At 51.5% G+C, this 24,064-nt stretch overlaps 2 protein-coding genes across 2 annotated transcripts; both read left to right on the top strand.

The window, feature by feature from the left end:
- The first annotated feature begins 3,342 nt into the window (after window positions 1–3,342).
- Window positions 3,343–4,770, top strand: HOXC6 (homeobox C6). Its single transcript, XM_054590740.1, has 2 exons — window positions 3,343–3,742; window positions 4,463–4,770. The coding sequence occupies exons 1-2, from the start codon at window positions 3,343–3,345 to the stop codon at window positions 4,768–4,770; spliced, it is 708 nt and encodes a 235-aa protein (XP_054446715.1).
- A 3,254-nt stretch (window positions 4,771–8,024) lies between these two features.
- Window positions 8,025–9,387, top strand: HOXC5 (homeobox C5). Its single transcript, XM_054590739.1, has 2 exons — window positions 8,025–8,478; window positions 9,173–9,387. The coding sequence occupies exons 1-2, from the start codon at window positions 8,025–8,027 to the stop codon at window positions 9,385–9,387; spliced, it is 669 nt and encodes a 222-aa protein (XP_054446714.1).
- The last annotated feature ends 14,677 nt before the right edge of the window (window positions 9,388–24,064 follow it).

The raw sequence follows: 24,064 nt of genomic DNA, 5'->3' as shown, positions 1-24,064 counted from the left end.
CTTGTTTTATAGAAACAAAGAACAAGTTCTCCCCCCTTCCTAAGACTTGTGCATATTTACAGAGCTCAACTGCAGTTTTAATAAAACATCTGTTCTTGCTTCTGTTGATGAGTTTCCATAATTGTTTTCAGACAAATTTAACAGGAAAATATAAATATATTAGAAAAAAACCCAAGTCCCAGCTTTCTCCCCATAGACAGTTGTTTTTTTGCCAAAAAAAGAAAAGAAAAGAAATTAACATGAGATGAAAAAAGGAAAATTTAAGCCAATAGGGGGAAGATCGGGCTCATCTGACCTGCTCTTCCCCCTTGGAGCGAAGAATCCTTCCAGCAAATTTCAGCTGCATAATTAAAGATCTAACTGAAAGAAGGAAGCTGCTTTCCTAAGGAATGGAAGGTGATGGGAGAGAGTGTGTTGGAAATTAATTTTGCTGAAAGTTTTTAAGCTTTGGGGAAAAATATTTGTGTTTCTGCTTCCCCTTCTCTCCCCCTTCCAGCATTTCTGCCTTTTTCCCCCAGCAGCTGGTTTCTGTTCATTATAAATCGGCAAGACCTTTCAGTCTCTGCCCTCTGTTTAGGGACGTAATAAAACACTTAACTTTCCGGGGCTGAGACTTACATTCTGCTCCTCAGGTCGCCCACCCCCGCGCCCACACCCTTTAGGCCCCAAAGGAGACTCTTCCCAACTTTGGGGCCCCTTTCCCCTCTAGACTTAGTGTAGGAGGGGCTCAAGGAAACCTAGGCAGGCTTGCTGGGGAGCTGCAGCACGTGTTTCCCCAGAAGCCCCTTCTTTCTTCCAACGTCCTTCCTTCCCCCACCCACCCATAAAAGAGAGAGATTTTAAAACACATAGAAAATCGACACTCATTGAAAGCAAAACCTCATTAAGACATCCTATCTTCCATCATTCAATTTGTTGTACATTGCAACAATTTAATATCTTGAAGGAAATATCACTGACATGATTTATCCCTCTAGCAATCTCTCTCTGAAATGGGGAGGGGGTGGTTTACTCTTTCTTTGGCCTGTTCTACGTGTTACGCCACTACCCTTAGGGCAGAAATGAGGCTGGGAACTCAGAGCGGCTACTTGTGTGTGTGTCGGTGGGGGGGGGGGTGCATTGACTTGCTCCTTAGCTCAGCCCCCTGGGTCTCCCCGCCCCTAGTTCTCTCTCCCTCTCCCTTTTGCCCTCCAGGGGGCCTGGAGCCCCAGCCAGCTGTTGGAAACCTCTGTCCAGGCATGCCATGAATTGGAGGACAGCTGGATTCTAGAGCAGAAGGCAATTCACGCTGGTGTCTGTGTTCGTTTACCTGCCGTGTCACCCCAAAATGAGACAACTCATCTCAAAATTTCTTTCTTAATTTAAGAACCCTTCTCTACCCTTTCACCTTCATCTCCTTGAGGAGAGGAAAATATGGTCCAAGAGGAGGAACCTTTGTAGTTGCAGGGGTCCTTCCCCTACCCTTCTAAATACCAACAAATTTTCCTCTCTGAAGGACTGAGCTTTTATTTTTAAAAGCCAACACAAATTGTCTGGCAGGAAGACTCTTCAACCCGGTAAGGAGCTTCATGTATTAACTAACATGTTGTCGCCGCCAGTTCCTACACACTGTCTGCTTTTGGGTTCAAAACTTTATTTTTCCCCCCTAGCGACACTCCAGGGAAACCTTAACGTTACAGAAGATGAATAAACGAGTTTTTTCCCAGCGTAGTCCCGTTTATGGCTTTATTGCTACCCATTGATTACTCCGCTTTGTTACACAGAAGGAAAAGATCATAAAATCTGGCGACATCCGGGTCCTTGTTATAGCCAGTCCTCCCCCCAAAAAAATGATGAGGAGAAAATATGAGCTTCCACTGCTCCCTTCACATGCCCCACTGCCCCTTCTTTGTCAACTTAAAGCATTTTCAGCCTATGTCACGATAGCAAATTAAGTTTGGATTAATCAGGAGTAAAACCCCATCTGCACACCTTCCGCTGCTTCAGTTCGCCCACCGCCGCTCCCTCAGAAGCCTCGGACTCAGCTGCCTTTTCCTAACCTTCTATTCCTTTTTCTCAGCCTCAGGATGGAAAGAAATAGGGGCAGGAGCTGCTGTAGGCTGGGCCCCACCAGGTGTGGCTGGCCTGTGGGTGAGAGCTCGCCAGGAGCACTTTGCTGGAATCTCCAAGCTCCAGAGCTCAGGTCCAGGGGCGCCTCCCTTAGCAGGGCAGAGAGTCTGGAGGGGGCAGGGGCCTTCTGACATGTGTAAAGGCTTGAGCCTGCAAGATGCTAAGTGTCCATCAGAGCTCCACCAGCCTTCTCTTTCTGGCTGGATTTAATGTGAATTACCCTACTGGCCCTCGCTAGCTCCAAATCATAAATTCTCACCAACATAAACAGGAGTTGATGTGTCTAGAAAGACTCTGAGTTCTTTTTTTCTTCCTTCTTTTTTCACTCTTTCACCTTTTACTCCTTTCTCTCCTTTTCTATTGTATTTTTTATACATTCTCCCTTTTAGGCAAAAATGCTGCCAGTTTCCCCAAAAAGAGGGTCCTAAGGGAGAGGCAGGAGGGAGCTGGGAGGAAGAGGAAAGCAGATGCCTGGTCCCTTTGCCCACCTCAGCTCTGCCACTCTACCCTGAGGTCTCACCCATACCCCTTGAGACCTTCTTGCTCCCCCCATTCCCCCTGCATCCAGGACTCTCAGCCACACCCTTCCTTCTCTGAGCACCATGTTTTATGCAATTTCTTCCTACTCTTGATTTTAAAAAAATGGGGGAAAATATGCTGGTTTGGTGTTGAGGACTGACTTCATGGAGTATCAAACCAGGATTTCCTTTATGATTTCTGGGGATCCTCCCTGAGCTGTGAGGGAGCTCCTCCCATGGAAAAATCAGGGTGTAATTTTAGACGGGGGGGGGCAGATATAAAAGATGAAATCAGATTGAAAATACAGGGATTCTCCAGCCCAGGCTCTGGCCACTGTACAGCAAAGTTAGCTGGGGCTGAGAGATTTCCTGGGAGTGCAGCTCTCCTTCCCTGGGCCCCAAGGCCCTGCTCACGGACATTCACCCTTCCTTCACCTCCAGATCAGTTCCCTTACGTATATATATTTTAAAGAAATCCAAGTCTTACTTTCAAAGCACACACTTAGTCTCAACTAGGGAATCAACAGAAGCAGAAGCGATTTTTTTCCCCCTTCTTGACATCTGGCTTGCGATTGGCTGGAAGGGGGTCAGCTGACTTTGTCATTTTGTCTGTCCTGGATTGGAGCCGTCCCTATAACCATCTAGTTCCGAGTACAAACTGGAGACAGAAATAAATATTAAAGAAATCATAGCCCGACCAGGTAAAGGCAAAGGGATGAATTCCTACTTCACTAACCCTTCCTTATCCTGCCACCTCGCCGGGGGCCAGGACGTCCTCCCCAACGTCGCCCTCAATTCCACCGCCTATGATCCAGTGAGGCATTTCTCGACCTATGGAGCGGCTGTTGCCCAGAACCGGATCTACTCGACTCCCTTTTATTCGCCACAGGAGAATGTCGTGTTCAGTTCCAGCCGGGGGCCGTATGACTATGGATCTAATTCCTTTTACCAGGAGAAAGACATGCTCTCAAACTGCAGACAAAACACCTTAGGACATAACACACAGACCTCAATCGCTCAGGATTTTAGTTCTGAGCAGGGCAGGACTGCGCCCCAGGACCAGAAAGCCAGTATCCAGATTTACCCCTGGATGCAGCGAATGAATTCGCACAGTGGTGAGTTTTACAGCTCCGAGATATAAATTAAATAAACTGAACTGGCTTTATGACCGGCTTCCCTAGAAGAACGGGCGGAGAGAGTTTTTTATGGCCCCATAAAAACAATCACGCTCGTCTCCTCGCCGACGCCGAGACAGGGCCCCCTCTTCTGCCCCCTCTGCTCGCCTCCCGCTTGCTCGGAGGGGCCTGGCCCCCTTGGCCCCTGACGGACTGGAGGGCTCCAAGGCGGGCTGAGGGGGCAGGAACAGGGAAGGGGGTGAGAGGAGGAGGCAAGGGGTGAGGGAACCCCCAAAGTCGAGTCAGTCTGAGGAGAAGGGAGGAGGAGAGGAGAGGGCAGAAAAGTGGGGGAGAAGTTTCCAAAGAGCTAGGGTGCTTGGGGAGGTGGGGGAGTCGAATCCTTGAGAAATAGGGCCCTCATCCCCAGTGCTGGGGATTTTTCAAAAACCAGCTTTTAGATTTACAGCTTTCTGCCTGGTTCTTGCACCCCCTCCATTCTTTGGGACACACACCTACCAACCTATGGGGGAAACTGAATGAAGTTGGGATCCTGGCTGTACCCCTTGTGGGGGTGGGGCAAGGCAAACAGGGGAAGGCTGGAGCCCAAAGCGGGCCTGAGCTGCTGGTCAAGTTGGGAGAGTCAGGACTTTGCTAGGCTAAATCGTCTGCGGAGGAAGCCTTGCTGGCTGATTTTAGTGTGTTTTGTGCCCGGATCTCTAGGGGTCGGCTATGGAGCGGACCGGAGGCGCGGTCGCCAGATCTACTCGCGGTACCAGACCCTGGAACTGGAGAAGGAATTTCACTTCAACCGCTATCTAACGCGGCGCCGGCGCATCGAGATCGCCAACGCGCTGTGCCTGACCGAGCGACAGATCAAAATCTGGTTCCAGAACCGCCGGATGAAGTGGAAAAAGGAATCTAATCTTACGTCCACGCTCTCAGGGGGCGGCGGAGGAGCCGCGGCCGACAGCCTGGGCGGAAAAGAGGAAAAGCGGGAAGAGACAGAAGAGGAGAAGCAGAAAGAGTGACTTGGACTGTCCCTGCCACCCTTCTCTCTCCTTCTCCCTCGCTCTCCCAACTCCCTCCTAATCACACACTCTGTATTTATCACTGGCACAAATTGGTGTGTTTTGACTCTCTAAGACAAAATTAGGGAGTCAGATATGGACCTAAAAGTCAACTCTGGACCCCCTCCCTCACCGCACAAACTCTCTCATCACGCACCTCCTCCTCCTCCTCCTTCTCCTCCTCCTCCTCCTCCTCACTCCCTGCTAGCTCGTTCTCGGCTTGTCTGCAGGCCCCTTCCCCCGCCCAGGCCTTGGGGGCTCTGTCCCTGAACCTCGCATCAGACTCCACTGTTCTCCCTCCAAATGAGGACTTGGCCTCCCACCCCCTCGGTGCCCCCCCACCCCTGCGCAGAGAGCCGACTCCCGGGCCCGGGGCCTCTGCTCCGGGGCCTTAGGGCCCGGCCTGGCCGCGGGGGAGGGCGGGAGGCCCAGGGAGGGCGAGTCGTGGCCCCACAGCAACCCCCAGGGCCTCCCCGCAGCCCCTGCCCGGCCCCTCTGCCCCAACAAATGCCCAGCCCAGGCGAATTGTGTTTAAAGAATCCTGGGGGTCATTATGGCATATTACAAACTGTGACCGTTTCTGTGTGAATATTTTTAGCTGTATTTGTGGTCCTGTATTTATATTTATGTTTAGCACCGTCCGTGTTCCAATCCCATCTTTAAAAGGAAAAAAAAAAAAAAGAGAGGGAAAATTACAAAAAGAGAAAAAAAGTGAATGACGTCTGTTTAGCCAGTAGGAGAAAAAAAATAAATGAAAAAAAATCCCCTCGTGTTACCCTCCTGTACAAATCCGACCTCTGGATCCGTTCTCGAATATTTAATAAAACTGATATTATTTTTAAAAGTTTATATCGGGATTTCTGTTAATTCGCTCTCCCGCCGGCCTCGGGGTGAAAGTTGGAACAGGCTCCCAGCACTCCGCGTCCGCCCGCCGCCTGCAAGCCCCCAGCCTCTTCCCTCGCCTTTCCCGGAGCCGGGCGCCAGCCCTGGCCTCCCCCTCCGGTGATCGCGCTGGGGGGTTGGGAGTCCTCTCTGGGCTCCTTACGCCGAGCACCACACTCACCCCGCACACAAAATGCCGAATGGGATTTCGATGGGGGTAAAGGGGGGGCACGAAGCCGAGCTTAGTCGAATTGGTCTCCAGCCCCACACAGGCCTTCCTTCCTGCCTGTGATAGTCTGGGGTCCGTCTTCTGAACCCCGAGCCCCCAACTGCCAAAAATGCAGCATTATCCAGAGCACCAGGTCGCGCCCGCCTACTCTCCGGGTGAGGAGGGGGCGCCCTGTGAGGCACCCCCCCACACACACACCCCTGTCCAGCGCCAGGCGACAGTTGCGAAACGTGGCGGAGGCGGAGAGCGGAGGGGAAAAAGAAGACTCGGGATTTGAGCCCTCGGCCAGGGACTGAGCGATTCAAGGACATCTCGAAAAAGAAAACCTGGAAACTGAGCTCTCGCCTGCTCTGGGACTACTGACTCGGCTGGGACAGAATTCCTTCTTTCTTACAGCCCTAGCCCCAGTCTGATTCCTCACTCTTCTTTCCTCAAACTCCGCGGATGAGGAGCGCAGCCAGGCCTTAACCTTTCCCCAGCTCAGGCCTTTTCTCCCTAAGCCCAGCCAGAGAAACCTGAGTGGACCAAGGGGTGAGGTAGTGAGGGGGTCTCCCCGAGGAGAAAAAAAATCTGCCAGAGTTTTCCAGACCTTCCTGATCTCCGCCAGCGCCTTCTCCAGCGCCTCCGCTTGCGGGGGGGCCGGAGGGGGCTTCTCCTGGCAGGGGCGGAGATTTCCTGGGGAGAGGCAGGCAGGAAAGAATAAGACTTGGGGCTTGTGGAGGGGGTCGGAAAGGGGCCGAATGGCTGCAGAGCCCCTGGCCACAGGCTGTTAAGGTTGCCCAGGCGTCTGCTCTGCCCATCCCTTTCACCCCACCCCCAGTCAGGTTCTTTCAGCTCAGAAATTGCTCTCCTGTGGACCTTGTGGATTCAGGTCCCTTAAGGGCCTGGTTCAGAGGCCTTTCCCTCATAGGGCACAAAATAAGCCTTGTCCTCTGCCCTGTTCATATAATATTTGTGGAGGTTTGAATCTTACTTCTCCATGCCCTTAATTAACATCTATTTTCTATTCAAAATATCTGACATAGGTGGTACCACAGGAGGGTCATATACAGGGATGCAGAGTAGTCTTCCAGGCCATTGTGTCTGGTTCTACACACACACACACAAACACACACACACACACACACACACACACACACACACTGAAAATATCCTTGTTGCCACTCTAGGGTCTCTGGCATGGTGAGAAGATTTACTAAGCTACCTTGGCTCTTCACCTCCAGAATCATCCCAGAGTCCCCAGTACTCTCAGCCCCATGAACTACCCACTCCTATCTAGTTCTGCCCACCCACGATCCCTTCTCCTGACCATCCTGTCTACCTCTTCAGAGGCTTGGTTCACTTTTCCCTGCTGACAGGCACCTTCTCAGCAATAGCAGCGCCTTGGGACTTCCAAGAAGAGGGAACTCCAACCTGAGATAAGCTTCCGCAAAGTCCAACCTGGGCATGGTCCCAACCCCCCAACCTAGGTCCCCTTCCCTCAGCCATTTTTTGAATATTGGAAGGCCCTGGAGGTAAAGAGGATGGATCTATCCGTTACCAAAAAAAAAAAAAAAAAAATCCCTCAGTGCATCAAAAGCGGCTTCATCTTTCCTTAAAATTAAATACAATTTAAAAGGCCATTTCAAGGGGTTGTTGCAGCAACAGTCAAGCTTCTCTACAGGGTAGAAAATCCAGCGGTCTAGAAGGCGAGCCTGAGCGCCAGGATGCAATTTCTCCAAGTAGGCACCAGGTGTCGCTGTGGGCTCGTTGTCCCGGCTACCCCCAATTCCAAGAACCATTTTTTTCCTCCCCCTTCTCTCTCCTTCTCTCTCTCACTCCCTCTCCCCCTTGGTTAGGCTTTGCCAACATATCAAGATGCGTTTCGCCGGCTTCCATCACTAACCTCCCGGAGGTCATCAAGCCAAATTTATGAGTGGCCGCTGGAGTCACGTGACTCTATTTAAGGCTCCCTTATTTGGGAAGAGCGCATAGGATAAAGAAAGAGATATCTCCACCTATAAATTGTGCACTTTGGAGAACAAAAAAACCCCTCAACTTCAAAGAGTCACAAATCACCCTTAATCAAAAAGGGTGCAGAAATTTTTTTTGGGCCCTCCCCGCCATGAGCTCCTACGTAGCCAATTCATTCTATAAGCAGAGCCCCAATATCCCTGCCTATAACATGCAAACTTGTGGGAACTATGGATCGGCCTCAGAGGTGCAGGCATCCAGGTACTGCTACGGCGGATTGGACTTAAGCATCACTTTCCCACCGTCTGCGCCTACCAACTCTCTCCACGGGGTAGACATGGCTGCCAACCCCCGGGCTCACCCCGACCGCCCCGCCTGCAGCGCCGCGGCCGCTCCGGGACACGCTCTGGGCAGAGACGAAGCGGCTCCTCTGAACCCCGGGATGTACAGTCAGAAGGCGGCTCGCCCAGCGCTGGAGGAGCGAGCTAAGAGCAGTGGGGAGATCAAAGAGGAGCAGGCGCAGACAGGGCAGTCTGCCGGACTGAGCCAGCCACCGGCCCCGCCACAGATTTACCCGTGGATGACCAAACTGCACATGAGCCACGGTAAACTTTAGGACTTCATTTTGCGCGCTCGGGTCCGCCTGGGTTTTATAGGCCATGCGGGGCAAATAAAGAAAAAAAACCTGCGGCCATAAATTTTACGATCCAGGCATCAATGGCTCGTAAAACTGTCCACTAAAAGGCTTAGAGGCTGTGTGCGCCCAAATTTACGACGACATAATTGGATCATAGGAACAAAACGTGTATAAAAGGCAATATTCAATTTTTGGGGGAGAGGGAGGGAGTTAAAAAAATAGAGGGATCTGAAGGGTGAGGAGCGCGGGGCTCCAGAGCGGGGATCCCCCCGCGGCTCCCTCCCTCCCCCTATGGAGCCGACTCGGCCTGCGCTCGCAGCTCCGGAGGATTCCAGCGACTCGGGAGGGGCGGGAGGGGGGTCCCCGGTGCTCGGATCTCGAGAGTGCTTATTGTTCGGTCCGAGCCTGGGTCTCCCTCTCGCCCCATCCCACAGCCCCTCCGGCTGCAGAGTGAAGGCTGCGGCGGAAAGTTTCCTGCCTGGGCGGAGGCGCCTCTCCCGCGGCTAGGCTGGGCCGGGCCCGCCTGCGGCCCGCCGGGCCTGTCTCGTCCTGCCCGTCTCCGGTCCCTCCGGCCGCGGGTCGGGGCCTGGGGCTCGGGTGGGGACGCTAAGGCAATGCAAGCTATTCACCCCTTCCTGGCTTGGGGGGTGTTTGTATTCCAGAGACAGACGGCAAGCGGTCCCGAACCAGTTACACGCGCTACCAGACTCTGGAACTAGAAAAAGAATTCCACTTTAACCGCTACCTCACTCGCCGCAGGCGCATAGAGATCGCCAACAACTTGTGTCTCAACGAGAGACAGATCAAGATCTGGTTCCAGAACCGCAGGATGAAGTGGAAGAAAGATTCCAAAATGAAAAGCAAAGAGGCTCTTTAGAGGCAGCGGGGCGGGGGCCCGCCAAAAGTACCCCGAGCCTGTTTCGCCCCCTTCTCCTTTCCTTTTCGGTTTTCCTCTCTCTGTATTTTGGGGCAAGGGCGGTGGCTGCAGCACCGGCTCCCCCGGCCTCATAAACAAAAGCGCTTTCCCTTGGCATTCCGCATCCGCACCGACCCCAGGTTCCCACGGGGCTGCCCGGCTGTCCTGACTCCTCTCAGTTTTGCTTAGCCCTGGGGCCCCAGGATGAGCGCCACATGGGTTTCCATGGCTGTGGCTTAAGGGGCGGCGCTGACTATACCCGGCCTGGGCCGCCTCTCAGGCTTCCAGCCCCAGCCTGACCCGCCGGAGTTAAGGTGGGCCCTGCGGTGGCCGCAGGCCAGGCGCCCCAATCCTCCAGCTTCGTCCTCTCCTTTGTTCCCGGTTTCGGCTGGCCAGACGGCTGCGGGCTCGCGGAGAGAGTGGTTATGCCTGGGGGAGTCTGGCGCCAGACTCACCAGACTCGGGGTGCTTTCTTGAAGAGACTAAATTCAAGTTGTTCATTTTTAATGATTTGCATAATAAAAAGGGGAGAGGAGTGAAGCCCGCCTAGGGCCCCTTTGGTTGCCCTGTGCTCTCCAGACCTTCTCCTCCAACCCCAAAGCCCAGAACCCTCTCCACCCTGCACCCTCTGCATGCCCTCTCAGGCCCCCAGCCTCAGACCACTAGCTAGCTCAGCTGTGGAGGTTCCCTGCCACCGGACCCCAACAAGCTGTCCTAGAGGCTCCTGGCTGCTAGTCGTCCCTGCCATGACTTTCTGTGCCCTCCTGTCCTATCGCTGTTGTACAACTATTTATTGACTCCAGGTCTTTCCTGAAACTATATTTTGTCATATCAAATAAAGACAAAGAGAGAACAGTATTAAAGATGCAGCGGCTCCTCTCTGTTTGGGGCATGTATTGGGAAAAAGTGTCTAAATGAATTGTGAGGTGTAGGGGAGGCCCACAGCATTTAAACTTCCCTTTTAAAATGATTTTTAGGAGCTTCTTGGGGTATTGGGGCGAGGGAGGTGAAACTGAGCTCCTGTCTTGATCTCTGGCTCCAAGAGTCTCTGGGGGAAGGGGAGGACAACTAGGCGCCTGTATTGGCCTGTCCCATGCTATGGATGTCCAAGGCATTCAGCCTCTCTCTGCACCCCATTTGCACTTTGCCTGGGTGGGTTTGAGGTCTCTAGACTGACAGCGGCCCTTACTGCATGCCAGAATGAATCTGCAGGGACTGGTGGCTCCGCGATGCTCAGATTCAGACCCTCTGGGCCTCTGAAGATCTCTCTCAGCGGTCCCTAAGGGGTCTCAATGGTCATAGAGAAAGGGCTGAACCCTCAGCCTAGGGTCCCATTTGGTCTCAGAAGAGTCCTCAGAAAGTTGGTACTGTTTGGTAAATGGTGCTGGGGAGGTGGAAGAGGTGTGTTTCAGCTTTCTCAGATACTGGTGGAGGATGAGTAGGGAAGGCCATCTTCGTGGTGTACCTGCCTGGCAGAAATCTTCAGACTGTCTCCCCACCTTCTAGGGCCTAAGGCTCGGTAGGACAATTAGCTGGGAAAGGAGCTACATAGACCAGTGCCTGGGTTGCGTCTTTTGCCACCATTTATCTCAGTCCCTGAGATTTTGTGTAGAGGGAGGGTGGGTGAAAGGGAAGGGGAAAACAGATAACTCAGGTGGTGCCTGAGGCTGGCTTAGGCCCCACGCTCTGCTCTGCTCTGCTCCAGGATCTTGGAATGGGATGGGGGAGGAAGTACTTTATAGGAGAAACAAATGTGGGAAGGGTCCATAAAACTTTACTGCATTTCCTCTCCCGCCTCCCACAACAGGGTGATTTCCTGGAGCCAAGCCTAGGCCCCCCTCCCTGCACTGGGGGGGGTGGTGCAGGAGGGGGAGGTTCAGAAGCTGGGCTAGAAGGCTGCTCCAGCAGCCAAGAGAGAGAGGGAGCAGAGAAGCTCTGGGGAGGGGTAAGGGGAATATTTATGATTATTAATGCTGATGCTCCATGGATTTATTATAAGGACTGACTTCTCTGCATCCTATTGCCTAAGCCACCTGTCATTTTTTAAAAGACCCAAGAGCCTTTCCTCACCCCATGCCAGCACGTAGGAGGTCTCACCAAATGTTTATGGAACTGCACCCATTGCAGCGCACTTCTCCACGCCGCACTCACTCAGAACAGATTGGGGCTCCCAAAATGTCTCTCCTCCACTAGCATAGAGCAGACAGCCCAGCACCAACTCATCTCCTCTCTCTCTCTCTCTCTTTCCCCCCTCCCTCTCAAATAAAATGTGTAATTTTCTTTAGGGAGTTATTTTAATTTTTTCTCCATGCTGAGTAAAACTATTGGGTGAGCGGTGAAGCGTGGAGAAGCACTGGTGTCTCCAATGGGTAACAGTTAACTAAGGAAGAGGCCCTGGCGCCCACCGTCACCTGCCCCAGCCTCCCTGGCTGCCTAGGCCCTGCACTTCCTCCCCAGGGATGCACTGCCCCTGAGGGAAAACCAAGGGCTTTGCCAAGGGTGGGGGAGATGTTGCTCTGCTCCGCTGTGCAGGGTGCACCAGCCCCACCGGGCACTGACTGCCCCACTTCTCGCGGGGTTTGAACAGCTCTTTCGCTGGAGAAACTGGAGGACTGGCTTAAGTTGGGCAGGTTTAGGTAGATGCAGCCATGCCTGCCTGCTTCCCCCGTCCTGTCACGGCCTGCAGGTCTCTGCCCAGACCCCAGCATCTGATCCAGCGGCATCAGTGATCACAAACCTGCACTGGGAGTGGATACAGCCCAGACTCTTGCTTCCTCCCTGAGCAGAGGCTTCTGCTGTGGAGTCTGAGGGGGTTTCCCTACCGGCCAGCCTCCTGTAACAATCACCAAGTGCCAGGGTTTAGCAATACTCTGGGGGAGTTAGTGGAGGGGCTTCTGGGTCCCAAACAGAGACCATGAAGCTTGCCTCTTCACTTTGCCCTGAAACCAACCCCCTCTGGCAGCAAAAAAAGAAGGGGAAGAAGCGTGACTTACCTTCCCGGGGGAGTGGGAAGAGGGGGACACGGCCCACTCTGAACAATTAGAGGAGAGAGGAGGAAAAAAATAGGAAGAAAAAAAATATCAACACGACCTCGAAGGCGACAGGTCCTTATGGAAATAAGTAAGTAAATAAATAAGGATCCACCCTCACCCCACTCCCCACCCTGCGGGGGGAGGTGTAGGGGTGGGGCAAAGGAGCAGCACAAGGGCTTTTTAGTGTAACTGAGCATTAGAGAAATACCCATGGCTTCTATGTGAATTTAGGAGTTTGAAACTTTTGGAGGTTATTTATGTGAATGGCCCGAAGGCAAGCCCGTGAGTGGCTCTTGGGGGACCACGTGATGTCATTAAACCAAGTTTTATGGTGTAGGGAGAGCTGACAAACCCACAATATATTTACATCATATATAATCTTAACTGTCCAGCCACGCAGCTGCTGGTGAGGTTTAATGCTAGGACAGAGGGCCTGGCAGTTAGAGGGGATTACGGCGCTGGGGATGATGGTGAGAGAGGTTACATCTTCGAAAATGAATCCCAGGCGAACGCTGTAAGTTAATTTTCTCTCTCTCTGACCCTTTCTCCCGTTTACCTAATCTTTCCCCTTCGTGAGAGAAGGCAGTTCCTACTCATTAAGGGGAGAAGAAGAAGGCCTCCCCAGGCATCGTCAGGTTGGGGTGGGAGAAGAGAAAAGGCCGCTGGAAGGTAGGAGGATGGGGGAGCTTGTCTCCCCAGACCAGCCCTCTCCTTCCTGCCCCTTATTCCCTCAAGCCGTGAGTCAACTGGGGCAAAGAGAGGCCTAGGTTCTCCAGAGTTTTGCCAGGTCCTCCTGACCCCCTTTCACTCTTCAGTTGGGAAGAAAGACAGCGGCAGACACATGGGTGTTTGGTGTTTGTAGAAGTGTGTAAACTCTAGACACAAATGCAAACTGCCTCTAGGGTCCCCTGGTCCAGGGAAGGGCCAGTTCCACCCTTGGCCAGTGACCCAGAGCCCAAACAGTGTGGGCAGCTGGGAAAGGAGGCAGGGGAAAGAGGGATTTGGGACTTCCGAGCCCAAAGGCTACAAGCTGAAATGGCAGAAACATATTAAAGGTGGCCAGCTGAACCCCAGGGAGCTCAGCTCATCCTCTCCTTCCTCACCACCAGACCTGGGTGGACAGCTGTCTCAACCTTAGTGGTCTGGGGTTCTAGTCTGGCTGGGGCCAGTGTGGTTTCATGCCTCCTCCTCCGTCTAACTGTTGGGGAATTTATTGGCCTCCCTAGCCCTTGTCTAAGGTAAATCTAGGCCCAGGAGGCCTAGAAGTTAGTGCTGTGAGTAGAGTGTAAGTGGGTGAGGGAATGGAGGCAACTGTCTATTAGGCTGGACGGGAAAGCGCTTCAGCCCTGAGGAGAGAGTGGGTTCTGGGAGACGGAGCAGTAGGGGGGGACCCAATACGGGCATGGCACTCTGGAGCCAGTCTCAGCCTGGGACTCCCTTCAGGTTTCTAGGAAGGAGAGCAGCTTAGGCGCAGGCCTGGAAGGCACGTGTCCTCCGCACCCATGAGTGCGGTACCCCTCCTAGTTCCTCACCTGGAGCTAAGTCAGAAAAGCAACAACATACTAACTCAGGTCCCTTGAAGGGGCCCATTGGAATTGCTATGGATTCCGAAGCAGGGTGGAAGCTAGTCCCATGGAGGGCAGCTCAGGGAAGAGGAGGGGAGCAGAGGGGGCCAGCCAGGTCTGTGCCTTCCCAGAGGAGGGGGGATTGCCTTGAAGAGAGAGGGAACCTGGGCACCCCCTTTGTGGAGAGAGGTGCATTTAAAGATGGGGGGGGAAGGGGAGAGGACGCTGTTAGCGTGCCCCTGCCACCCAAGAGACTGAGGAAGAAGCAGGGATCGAGCACAGGCGAGAGACCAGGCAGGCTCTGGGAGGGTGGAAGGAGACAGAGCCAAAGACACTGGTGCCTGAGCTGGAGCCCCAGCCCTCGACCCAGTAGTCTGTCTTCTGCAGGAGGAGCACCAGCGCCTGACTGGAGAACTCTTCCTATGCCTTTCCTTTTGGCCTCAGTAACTCGCGAAGGGTCAGCCTCCCCACCCTCCTCCTCATCCCTTTATTGCCAGGGAAGCGTTAGGATCTGAGAGGATTCACCTCAGCAGGCCACTTAGAAAGTTAGCCCTCAGGTTTCCCCCTTCCTCATTACCAGACCTCCTGGACTGTCCCTTCTCCACCAGTAGATGATTTTGAGGATTTCTGAAAACTTTCCATCCAAGCAGCAGGGTGGTGGGAATTTCCCTTGCTCTGCGACTCTTCCCTCCTTCTGGCCTCCGCAGGGCCTTAGGGAGCGAGTCTAATGGTCTTTAACCAGGGATTTAGTCGAGGCGAAGACCCGTAGCCTCCCCCCAACTCCTGGCCAAATCTCGGTCCCATTCCCTTCCGCTCGGGTGTAGAGCGATGTATGCTTGTGTTACTGTTTTACACATTTACACAGAGTCTTTGGGGACCTATACTTCCTTGTCCCCTTTTCTGGTTTTTAGGCTCGAAAATATCATCCCTTCTTTCTGACCCAGTATAGATCGTCCTTTCTTTAAAATAATTTACCTGTCTTTTTTGTTTTGTTTTGTTTTTGCTGTTTTGTAGGACAGATATAAATGGAAGTAGGACGAACAAAACAGGGCCTGAGATTCTCGGTTTCCCCACCCTCTCTCCCCTCGCTCAACTTGAAGGGGGAGGGGTTTCCTCTGGAGAGGGGGGGATGAGCAGTCAATCAGGTGCCAAGGTTCTCCAGCCAACCCGGAAAGCTTTAAATTTTGTTCCTAGGTCTTTAACCCTAGAAAGGTCAAGCAACCAATCAGGAATGCTCTAAGCAGAGTCACATGGTCCCCACCAACCAATCATCCCCAAAGAACTTGGGTCTCTGTCTAGCCCTACCCTTCCACTGTGCTCCCTCCCCACCACTCCCTATAGCTCCTGGGTCTGCCCTATCTCAGATGCCCAAGGGGATGAGTGATGCTGAGAATATTCTAGCCCCCTCCCTCTGTTCCTGAACCAGCTGTGGAGAGTCTTTGGCTTGTGTCCTCTAGTTATATCAAAGTTGTACCTTGAGGTCAATCTCAATTGTACAGGTATTTGAAGTTGTGAGGGTGTCCTCTGGATTACTCCCATTTTGGCCCAATTCTCTGGACTTGACAGATATGTAGCAGGTGGGGGTATGAACTCCAGCCTTGGATTAAAATTCTGACTGTGATTATTCCCTATACACTTACCTTGTACAAGTTTTCATTCTCTTCTGATCTTTTTGAGGGCAGGTGAATGATTAGAAGAGATCTCTTTTGGTTTGTGTTTTTGGAAATGCTCTAGGACCCATTAGCTTTATCTACGTGGTGATCCTGTGTCCTGACCAACAGTTATCAAACAACACAGCCCACTGAAGGTGTGGAGTTCAGTGTTTATGTTTACAAGGGTCAGATCAGAACAAGCAATGGGTGGAGAAACTATTTCTGGGCAAGAGCATCTGATGGCACAGAGTGTGCATGTATGACAGAAGTGTTTGTGTTTCCTGAACATTTTGGGCTGGACCTTGAGCCAACCTGCTCATGGGTCCAGACAGGTATTTCTCTCTTCACCCCCAAGCCTTCAGGGCTTTGTTCCAGGCTTAATTTTCTGGTCGCGTTCTCCTCCCCTCCCTCCTCCCTCTGATCTCCTGTCCTCCTTAATCTGAGAGACAGAAGTTCTGATGGGTTGTGCTACCAGGACATCTAAGCCCTCCTCTGGGGGCATCAAGTGTGCAGGAGTAGGAGGGGTAGCCCAGTTTGAACTAGGCTTTGTCAGCACCCTCCTGCTTGTTTGTCTTCTGGGTAGGGTTGATTTGGGGACTATGCGACAGGTGGAAAGGATTAGAATGAGAAGCCAGAGGGAGGGCAGCCCTTCTCAAAAACCATTGAGCTCCCACTTCCCACATCACCTTCAACCACACTGCTCCACTGACTCTTGCATGTGTTAGAATGAAAGCACACACACTTCTTTTTCCTTGGTAGATGGTGTGTTGTCTGAGACCAACCCTCACCTCCAATGTGGATTTTTCACACTGTAGTTTCTAGATTCCATGAAGCTGGTTAAAGAAATATAAGGGGCATTTGCTGTCAAAACAGGCACTGGGAAGAGGGATTTTTATCTCTTCAATCCTTCTAATATCCATGTAAACTTTATCTGTCTCTTTGACTCTCCCTCTCTGTGTGTAGTTGCTTTGGGCTGAATTTCTAACCTGAAACATCATCATCCTGGGCTTCAGCTCAGTGTCTTCTTTTGCTGAGGAGACAAGCACTACTCCGAGCCTGCTCCTCCCTTGGTGGGCCTGGAGAGCTTGGAACCCTTTTAGGTGGAGAAGGGAGAGAATGAGGACCCTAAGCTAAGGCTCTTTTGGTTAGAGGTTCAATTTAAGGAAGAAACTAGGCTGCTACAGGGCCAAGAAGATTACATCCCCTTTTAATGGGTCCTTGTAATCCAGAATGGTGTGTCTATTCTGATAATATCTCCTTCACAGGATTTGATGGGGCCCCAGGAACTAAAGGAGTTTGGACTGAGGCCCTGGGGTGACAGAGATCTCTTTCTTGGTCCTTGAGTCCTACAGAACCCTGGGATCCATCTCCCTCTCCCATTCCTAAGGTTCACTGAAGGGCAAAAGAGAACAGAGACATCCAGGAGAAATCACTGTATATCGGGGGGAGGGATAAAATGTTGGACTTGGGAAAGTTGCACTGGGTAATCCAACGATTTTGTTCAGCTTCTGATGGCCGGGCCTTAGAAGCTACAATAAGTTGAATATAGAAGGCTCTTGGCATGCTGGGGAGCCAGTGCAGGAAGGAGGCTACTTCACACCTGACGCAAGTGCAGAGAAAGTTCTACTATGATCTGTACCTCTGTATGAGCTGGGTGGAATGTGTCAGCTCAGTATCCTGGGATGCATCAGTACTGCACATGCCACAGCTCTCAGAGAGGTAGAGTAGGCTCGGTTCTGCCCTAGAAAGGTTCCTTCCTACTCCTTCCAACCTCTGGCCCCAAATACCACACCCAAACACTAAACACACCTAAGTGTATGTATTTGCCCAAGTGCAGTATGAAAGAGGTCTGAAGCTCAGGCTGCACACAGTAAACCAGCCTTGAATCAACTTCCCAGTCCTTGTCCTGCCCCATTTTTCCCATCCACCCAGGCTGGACACCATTTGTCCTGCCATCCCCACCCCTGCCCTCAAGCTCTAGGCAACTGTTCTCTTTCCTCCCTTCTGCCTCTCTGGAAAACTAAAACCCTGGAGCAGCCTCCACAGATGGCGACAGCCAAGCTCTTGGTGACCTTTAGTGTCCTGTTGGCCTGTTGAGTTGTTGGGGACTTGGAAGGCAATAAAGGACTATGAAGCCAGACCCTCACCTGATTAAATCCCCCTTTTACTCTCTGCTCCAGACTCAAATTCCAAATCTCTCACAGCTGATGATTTGCTCAGTGGAGAAAAATCTTATCTAGTAAACACTGTCGGGCTAGAAAACTGTGTCTGTGCGTGCGCACGCACGCTTGTGTGTGAAGTGAGTAATCTTCAGGTCCCTCTGGATAGAGGATGGGGGTGGGGGTGGGGGCCAACATTTTATTGAGGGTGCTTTTCCTGTTGGGAGTAGAGACTGGGTCATAAAAGCCTAGAGGAGGCTGTTTTGATCTGGTGACTTCTCAGGAAGCAGCATCTGAGGTTTTGCTTTGTAAATCACTCGCCCCCAATCTGGCCAGCTAGATTGGATTGCAGTTCCACAAGCCCACCTGGGGCCCCTCTCTCTGTACCTCCCTTTCCCCAGTAAACCAGAGAGGAAAAATAAAAGGAAATCCAGGGCTCCCAAAATCTTCTGCCTCCAATAAGAAAAGAGCTCATTGGCGATCACCCCCAAAGGTCCAGATTTAAAAATCAATCGAGCAACCTTTCATTTTCTTTTGCCCACGCAGACCTTGGTCCCCCCACCCCCTCAGTTAAAAAGGAACCAACATCCAAAGCAATCAGCTTCTGAGCCTTGTGATAGATACCTTGACTCCGGGAGTGGGGGGGCTCTGCTCTCCTCTGGGTTGCTGTCTTCCCGTGACCCCTTTCCTGAACCCCAAACCCATTCCTGATAAAGGGGAATAAGGTGTATAAGAGAGAGCTCATGAGTAAAGGGGGTGGGAGTGAGGCATGTAGAAGACCCCCTCTAGCACCATATGAAGAGAGGAAACTCTGTAGTCCAGTGACTGGTTTTATGTAATTAAGTTGGGAGCAGGGGGGTGTGTGAAAGCCCACAGCCTTCTCACATCTCTCCCTAACCGAGCCCTCTTCAAACAAAATCATAATTTACCTAAATGACTCCATTTTGTAATGTTAATGAGCCTTCCCCTCCTAAAGACACCCCAATTTCCCATGGGTGTCCCCTGAGCCTGGGGCTAAGGAGCTGAACGGGAAAGAAATAAAAAGCCCTCTACCTCCATCTCGTTTCGGGCTCCGTACATCAGGACATTTTCAGGCCCAGGGATAAGGGCTCCTATCCACCGCCAGAGAAATGCCCCCACATGCTAGAAATGAGGCCATAGATTATATGAGTTCCCGGGCCCTCTTAGCATTTGAACAGGCTCTAGTGTACCCTTGTTTATTTCCCAGAGAAGTCTGGGCTGGGACATCCTAAACCCACAAGCAATAGAGAAACGCTGTCATTCTTAGGACTCCACACAAATACACGTGTCTTTATAGAGAGCTGAGCAATCCTGTAGCTGTACACGTGAAAATGTATTTATAGATTGCTCGATGTCTCTATAACAGGATGTATGTTTTACATCTCTCTCTATTCCACATTTAAATGCAGATTTATAGATCTCTAGATTTATAGATCCACAGTGAACATAACAGTCCTCTGTCGAATTCCTGTGTGCACATTACCAATCTTTCTATAGTGCTGGATGTATATGCTAGGATGTATTGGTAAAGCTCTCTCTCTCTAAACACCTAGATGAATATTTGGAGGGTTTTTTTTTTTCTCACTTGTAAAGAACTATGGGTGTGTTGCTCAATCTCTATTTTGAAAATTTTATCTAGATTTATGCAAGGTCCCCAACTCATAAAAAAGCTACATATTGAAGCAGAATATTTGGAGATCTTTATAGTCTTTGCAGTTTTGCTGGAAACTTAAATATTTGAACATATATTTAGAGATGGTTCCATAATGCATATATCTATATACAGGAGCATAGATCTCCCTCTGGAAGCATTTAAACTTACTGCATCTCTCTGTCTTTCTATCTCTGTGATTAATAAAGACATTAGGTGAGTGGGGATAGGGAACAAATATCTTTTGGATATTTTGCTTATTAAAGCAAGTGATTCTGTTGCTGTCTCTAAGTCTATCTTCAAATTTAGTACAACTGAGTTATCTGCCCCCTGAAAACCCTAGCAAGGGATCACAGCCTCTCCAGGCTAACGCTGTGATCTGAAATCCCAGCCTAGGCTCCCCTACCTGCAGTACCTCCTAAGAGAGCCACTAAGGGGACGGGGACTGAAGAAAGGGAAGAGTCATTCAGCCCAGCTCCTCCTGGCTCCCAGAGTGGAGAAGCTGACAGAGCCATGAGAGTTCCCCACCCATCCACCCACCTCAACTGGGCCTTTGACTAGTGGGGAAAAGAGCGTTCAAGTCCTGGACTATTTTTGTGGCGTGTCCAAATGGCGCCAGAGTCACCGCCAGCCCATAGGTGTCCCATCCTCAATTGTTCTTGGTGCCCAGGGCCCAATTAAGTGGCCGACTCGCTGCCGGCAGCCCCGCGCTCTTATCGGCGGGATTGATGCCTCCACGGCTCCTGTATATCATTTCCAAGATTTTTTCTGTCCAACTCCTCGGCTCCTTTGGCTTCTGCGGCTTTGACTAATGATTGCTACAGATGCCAACGTCTCCAGAATCCTAATAGCCAGGCAGGCGGACTCTTATTTACCCAGCAACATTGCAGCGGGGGAAGGGGGTTGGGGGAGCAGAGGTTGGGGTGTTGTAGGTCGGCAGACAGGAGAAGGTTGTGACCAACGCGAGTTTCACTGAACTTCTTTCCCAGTGAGAAAGACATTCCCAACTCCCTCCTCTCCCCAGGGGAAAAATATAAAATACTGCTAATAGTAACTCATTGCTTACCTCCTTGGAAAGGATCCAAGAATGGACAGGCCATGTGAGATAACCAGAGAGGTGTTTATTAGTTGTAAATAGATGAGAGATTACGAGGAACACCAGAGGTTTGGGGAGGAAAAAAATACATAGTTTTTTCTTCCCGAGGCGAGAAAGGGCAAGTCAGCCACGGTGGGAGAGGTGGCTCCTTTTCTTTATTTCAATTCTTCCCCTCCCACTCCCCACCTCAAATCTCTATACTCAAACATTAAAATTCCTCCCCTCTCTCCCTTCCTTCGCCTCACCTTCAGTCAGTCCCTCCGGTGCAGGGGCTGCCTGGCGAGTTCCTGGACGAAGATGCCGGAGGCCGCCGCCGGTGCCCGTGGGGACTCTGTCTGGGGCTGGGGAGCGACAGCAGACCTAACAGCCAACTGCAGTTCAGGGGCTCTCAACTGCCAGCCCTGAGGTCCCGCTCGCGTGTAGTGGTGGAAAGTTGTGGCCGTATTTGCTTCTGGGCGCTTCTGGGCGCCTCTGGGCCGCGGGCGCCGGGCCGGGTCTTGTGGGACGCGGCTGGAGCTGCTCGCAGAGCCCGGAGCCAGGCGTCGCGCTTCCTCGAATCCCAGCGCAGACCTCCTAGCACTCCCCTCACCCGGGTGAGGAGGGGACGCAGCACCGCGGGCAGCCCAGCCCCAGCCCCAGCCCCAGCCCCAGCCCCGGCGCGCAGTGATAACTCAAACACCGAGCGTTTCTCCATCAGAGAATAATGGAGCACAAAATAATTCAGAAAGGCGAATGGGCAGGACAGCAGTCTCAGAGCCCCGCGTGGCGGGCGGGCGGCAGACCCGGCCGCGCCGAGCCGGGGAGGACCATTTCGTTGGCGTGTAGGGCGAGGCAGCAGCGGACCGGACCAAGGCAGCCCGAGGGGCAGTCTCTAAAACACAGCCCGGCAGGAGGACTCGGAAAGACAAAAAGGGAACCTAAAGCTTTAAACCAGTCGAAGGCAGAGGCGTCCCGAGGCAGCCAAAGCGAAAATCAATCACGTAATTAAAACGGGGAGAGGGCGAGGCCCGAGGCTGGGGGTCCGGGGTGCGGAGGAGGTGGCCGAGGTGCGGGCCGAGGCGGACGAGCATCCGGGGAAGGGACTCGCCCGCCCGGCCCGAGCGTGGAGGGGCTGCGGGCAAGTTTAGAACAGATCGCTATTGATTCCGGCTTGCCTGGGGAGAGCAGGCTGGGTGTCGTCTTCCAGGCCGGTTCCTGAAGCCGCAGATGGTCCCTTCTCAGACTCCCCCATTTTCACGGGATTCTGGAGTGTGGTTAAAGGGCCGCTCCCCTGACCCAGTGGTGCCACGGATCTGCCTAGGAAAGTTTTATGAGAGAGCGCAGGTGGCACCGAGATACTGCCTTTGGGTGTGAGGGGATGGCGGGAAGTGGCACCCTGGTTTCGGACACTTCCATATTGGCCCCCGCCTTGACTCCCCCAACCCAGAAACCTAGGTTCGCCTTTGGAATGACTCCTATCTATGGGCCCAGGCTTGGAAGGGGGAAAGGAGGTGCAGGGGCTTATTAAAAGGAAAACTTGAGGCTGAGCAAACTGAACCCCTTTGGGCAGGGAAAGAAAAGGAACAGTTCCTGGGAGAAGAAAATAAGGCACACAGGCAGCTGTTCTGTGAGGGAACGGTGTTCTTGCTATTATTGGGGTTAATAATGGTAATGATCTGGAGTGGCTGGGTCAGCCTGGAGAGACCACCCCGACACAACCTTCTCACAGAGACTTCCCTGGAGAAGTTATGGTCCCCCACCTTGGCTGTGCTTGGGGAGGGTAAAATAAAGACAGTCTTCTCTTCCTCTGCCCTCTCCCCTCCCACTCCTCAAGAACTCCAGCTAAAAGGGAACCTTATAAAATTTCTATGCCCCCCCCAACAGTTTCCTCTACTCTCTCCAATTCACTAAAATGCCCTGTCTATGGGCATTGGGCTTTTGCGGGACGCTCTTCTTATGAAGTTCAGCGGGCAGTTACCAGACCAAATGCTCATGAATCCTGTCTTTGACCCTGGAGGAGACCCAGAATTCCCTTGCCTGCTCCATGGAATTCTCCCTCTATCCTAAGCCTTTCCTGGCGTCTGCCTACTTTGGTCCTGGGTGGGGGATCCCACGGGTCTCTGGCAGCTCAGAGGCCAAGAACAGATGAGAGCAGATACCGTCATCCACACCCCCCTCAAAGGGATCGCAGCTTCCTATCGGCACCTTAATTCTGAGAGCACCAGGCTGAGGAGCCCTCCATAAACTACCCTTAAGCCAGCCTAACTAGTGAATCTTTCAAAACTGCATTTAGGCTCCTTTAAAAGAAAAAGTTCTTCCCCCTCCCCAAAAGGAAAGTTCAGGTGACAAATCTCCAGCAGCACAAGCTTCCTGCACCTTTAAGTAATAATTTTGAATGTCAACTATGTTCATAATAAGAATTAAAGCTTGCATCAAAGGGAGAAAGGGACACCCCAGCCCAAGTGTTACAGGGGTTATAATCCAGCAGCCTTGGACAGGAGTGGGGTCAGTGGGGCCAGGATGAGCAAGGAAGGGGGTGGGGAACCCACCCTCTAACTAACAATTTCTCCAGCATAAAAATGAAACATCAAATTCGTTAGCCCAGGGCCTTCATTTTTCCCCTTCCACATTATAACTAGTTATTGAACTCGCTGGAAGATCTAAAGGCCATTTGCGAAGAGACAAATTTCAATGGAGTTTCCCCATCAATAACCCCATGGCAGTGACCTATTGGAACAAGTCAAACACCCGAGGTGAAATGCAGGTCACTCTGTCTAACCAATATTAAAATGCGGCCACTTTTTAAAAAGCCACTTTAAACGAGATTTGAGGAAAATTGAATTCCAAGGAAGGCAAGGCAAGGAGGGGGAAATCCAGGAGAAGACTTTGCCTATGGTCCTCGAACAAACAAGGGAAATTTATCTTTAATATTTTAAAGGGAGGCAAATTAACATTCCATGATTGCTTTTTCTTCTTCTTCTTCTTCTTCTTCTTCTTCTTCTTCTTTTTTTTGTGAGACCATAAGCGATTCCAGGAGAAAAAAAAGGTTGAGTATTTTCTGGTGACACGTCCGGATTATTAAAATCATTTTAGACCAATTCATTACTTTTACTGACAAGAGATTTAAGAAAAAATCAATTAAGCATTTGCATATTCTTTTGCATACATTAACCCTGCCTGCTGGCATTAGAAAGGGACAACACACACATATGTACATCCATACACACACACAGAAAAAAATGGGGTAAGAGTCTTGCTCTAGTTTGGGGTTTTCAAGTTGCTTGGAGAAAAAAATAAAAATGAAATGAATTATTTGATTGCATATCATCTAAAAGTCAATTCATTTAAGGAGGAGGAAAGAGACATGTTGCAATTTTTAATCTCTAAAATAACAAAACCCACATACATATACCAAAAAAAAAAAAAAAATCCTGCACTTCTGAGAACAGGGAAAGGAATGACTCTCATTTTCCTTCTCTTTGC

Source organism: Pteronotus mesoamericanus, unplaced genomic scaffold (assembly GCF_021234165.1).
Source record: "Pteronotus mesoamericanus isolate MK-2021 breed Mesoamerican mustached bat unplaced genomic scaffold, CSHL_Meso_final scaffold_21, whole genome shotgun sequence".
Lineage (NCBI taxonomy): Eukaryota > Metazoa > Chordata > Mammalia > Chiroptera > Mormoopidae > Pteronotus > Pteronotus mesoamericanus.
The sequence above is the reverse complement of the archived record's forward strand: the minus strand, read 5'-3'. Positions and strand labels throughout refer to the sequence as shown.

Excerpts from the sequence above, each read along its gene's own strand:
- HOXC6 (XM_054590740.1), top strand. The coding sequence starts at position 3,343 with ATGAATTCCTACTTCACTAACCCTTCCTTATCCTGCCACCTCGCCGGG. Across the intron at positions 3,743-4,462 it reads GCGAATGAATTCGCACAGTG|GGGTCGGCTATGGAGCGGAC; the intron begins GTGAGTTTTACA and ends CCGGATCTCTAG.
- HOXC5 (XM_054590739.1), top strand. The coding sequence starts at position 8,025 with ATGAGCTCCTACGTAGCCAATTCATTCTATAAGCAGAGCCCCAATATC. Across the intron at positions 8,479-9,172 it reads CAAACTGCACATGAGCCACG|AGACAGACGGCAAGCGGTCC; the intron begins GTAAACTTTAGG and ends TTTGTATTCCAG.